At 62.2% G+C, this 2,197-nt stretch overlaps 1 protein-coding gene across 1 annotated transcript in view; it reads right to left on the reverse strand.

Moving 5' to 3' along the window:
• Positions 1 to 70: 70 nt before the first annotated feature.
• The window catches only part of ACTA1 (actin, alpha 1, skeletal muscle), a 5,618-nt gene continuing 3,491 nt past the window's right edge, over positions 71 to 2,197 (reverse strand). Inside the window, exons 4-7 of the mRNA XM_019527576.1 lie at positions 2,008 to 2,169; positions 1,194 to 1,385; positions 587 to 768; positions 71 to 390 (exon numbers count right to left, since the gene is read on the reverse strand). Coding sequence (XP_019383121.1) covers positions 247 to 390; positions 587 to 768; positions 1,194 to 1,385; positions 2,008 to 2,169 — 680 coding nt within the window. The 3' untranslated portion in view covers positions 71 to 246. The remainder of the gene's footprint in view (positions 391 to 586; positions 769 to 1,193; positions 1,386 to 2,007; positions 2,170 to 2,197) is intronic.

A 2,197-nucleotide genomic window follows, 5' to 3' on the forward strand; every position in this document is an offset into this window, starting at 1 on the left:
ATGACTGATAATTTAATGCTTCTTGAAGTGTTTCGTGTTTCCTTCCGCAGGGCATGGTTTGAAAAATAAACAAAACGAGGTAAAATAAATTAACGTATGTACACTTTACAGACACCGCGTCACGGGGAGGTGGCGGCGCCCGACGCAGGGGGTGTTACAAAAGTAAAGGGGGAGTGAGACGGGCTCCGGCAGCCCGGCAGCACCGTCGTCCTGAGAGCGGGTCCCGGCGGCATCGTGTCAGCCTGCTTAGAAGCATTTGCGGTGGACAATGGAGGGGCCGGCTTCGTCGTACTCCTGTTTCGTGATCCACATCTGCTGGAAGGTGGACAGGGAAGCCAGGATGGAGCCACCGATCCAGACAGAGTACTTGCGCTCAGGGGGAGCGATGATCTGGGGGAGGGAGAGAGAGAGACATCGGATCAGTGAAAGGAGCGAGGCGGGAGCAGAGCAGGACAAGGCAGGACCACAGCCCCGGCTGCACGTGGAGGCAGGCGGAGCTGCCCCCTCCTCCGGGGCACCCCCGCCCCTTGCTGGCACAGCGAGGCACTGCGCTACTCCCCGCGCCCGCCCGGGCAGCAGAGCTCACCTTGATCTTCATGGTGCTGGGAGCCAGGGCAGTGATCTCCTTCTGCATGCGGTCAGCGATACCGGGGTACATGGTGGTGCCGCCGGACATGACATTGTTGGCGTACAGGTCCTTCCTGATGTCGATGTCGCACTTCATGATGCTGTTGTAGGTGGTCTCATGAATCCCGGCAGACTCCATACCTGCGGGCGAGGGGCGGATGAAGGGCACGGCGGAGAGGGAGAGGACGGGGCGGGGAGGGGGATGGGGTTTTTCCCCGAAAAGGAAGAGCATACACCAACCGCAGTTGCTTCCTCATACCCTCCTCTAAAAAGAATGTTTCCAACTATTTGAGCTGGTCTAATAAAAAATACCAGATTTTCCCAAAGAACCTCGTTTCCCTAGAAAGGAGGCACAGAAGGGCTGCCGCCTCCTGGGTCGTCTCGCCCAGCCTGTAGCATCCAGTGGCAGGGTGAAAGGGAGGGTGAACAAGGTCTGATCAGGGTCCCCCACCCACACCCACTCTGTCCCGCTCTCATTTGCAGCCTTCAGCAGTTAAGGACTAGAAAGCCCTGGTTCAGGGGCTGCATCTCCAGCTCCCCCGCTCATTACGGGCCGGGCCACATACCGATGAAGGAAGGCTGGAAGAGGGTCTCTGGGCAGCGGAAGCGCTCGTTGCCGATGGTGATGACCTGCCCATCAGGCAGCTCGTAGCTCTTCTCCAGGGAGGAGGAGGAGGCGGCCGTGGCCATCTCGTTCTCGAAGTCCAGGGCCACATAGCAGAGCTTCTCCTTGATGTCGCGCACGATCTCACGCTCGGCTGCCCGGGGGGGTGGAAGGACAGGGGTCAGAGCAGGCGGGGACGGGGAGGGAGTGGCACAAGGGCGCGGGGGAAGCGGGCACACGGAGGTCCGAGGACACGCCCCCCCCCCGGGGCAGACGCCGCACGTGGCAGCACAGATCACACGGGAGCGGCGGCCCCGCCCATTAGTTCTGAGCCACGCCCCCTTCCCTGTCAGCCTTGCCCGGCGTCCTATTGGCCACGCCCCCATCCTCATACCACAAGAACCCCGTCCCTTTCCTTTTGACCACGCCCCTTCTTTCACTAGTCCCGCCCCCTTCCCTGTCAACCCCGTTCCACTGGCCACGCCTCCGGCCTCCCTAACCACGCCCCTTCCTCATTCACCCAGCCATTTAACCCTGCCCCTTCCCGTGACCACGCCCCTTCCCCATTAGCTCCGCCCAGTATACTATTGGCCGCGCCCCCATTCTCCGTACTCACGCCCCTTCCACACTGCCCTACGCTTTTTGCCCCTTCTCCCATTAGCCCCGCCCCTTTCCCCGGGCAGCCCAGCTGTTCTATTAGTCACGCCTCCACCCCCAGTAGCCCGTTTCCTCTTGACCACGCCCCCGCGCCCGGGCGAGCCGGAGCTCGCACTCACCCGTGGTGACGAAGGAGTAGCCGCGCTCAGTGAGGATCTTCATCAGGTAGTCGGTGAGGTCCCGGCCAGCCAGGTCCAGGCGCATGATGGCGTGGGGCAGGGCGTAGCCCTCATAGATGGGCACGTTGTGGGTCACGCCGTCGCCGGAGTCCAGCACGATGCCTGCGGGCCGAGCGGGCGTGAGGGCGGG

Source organism: Gavialis gangeticus, unplaced genomic scaffold (genome assembly GCF_001723915.1).
Source record: "Gavialis gangeticus isolate Ggan-Ray unplaced genomic scaffold, GavGan_comp1, whole genome shotgun sequence".
Lineage (NCBI taxonomy): Eukaryota > Metazoa > Chordata > Crocodylia > Gavialidae > Gavialis > Gavialis gangeticus.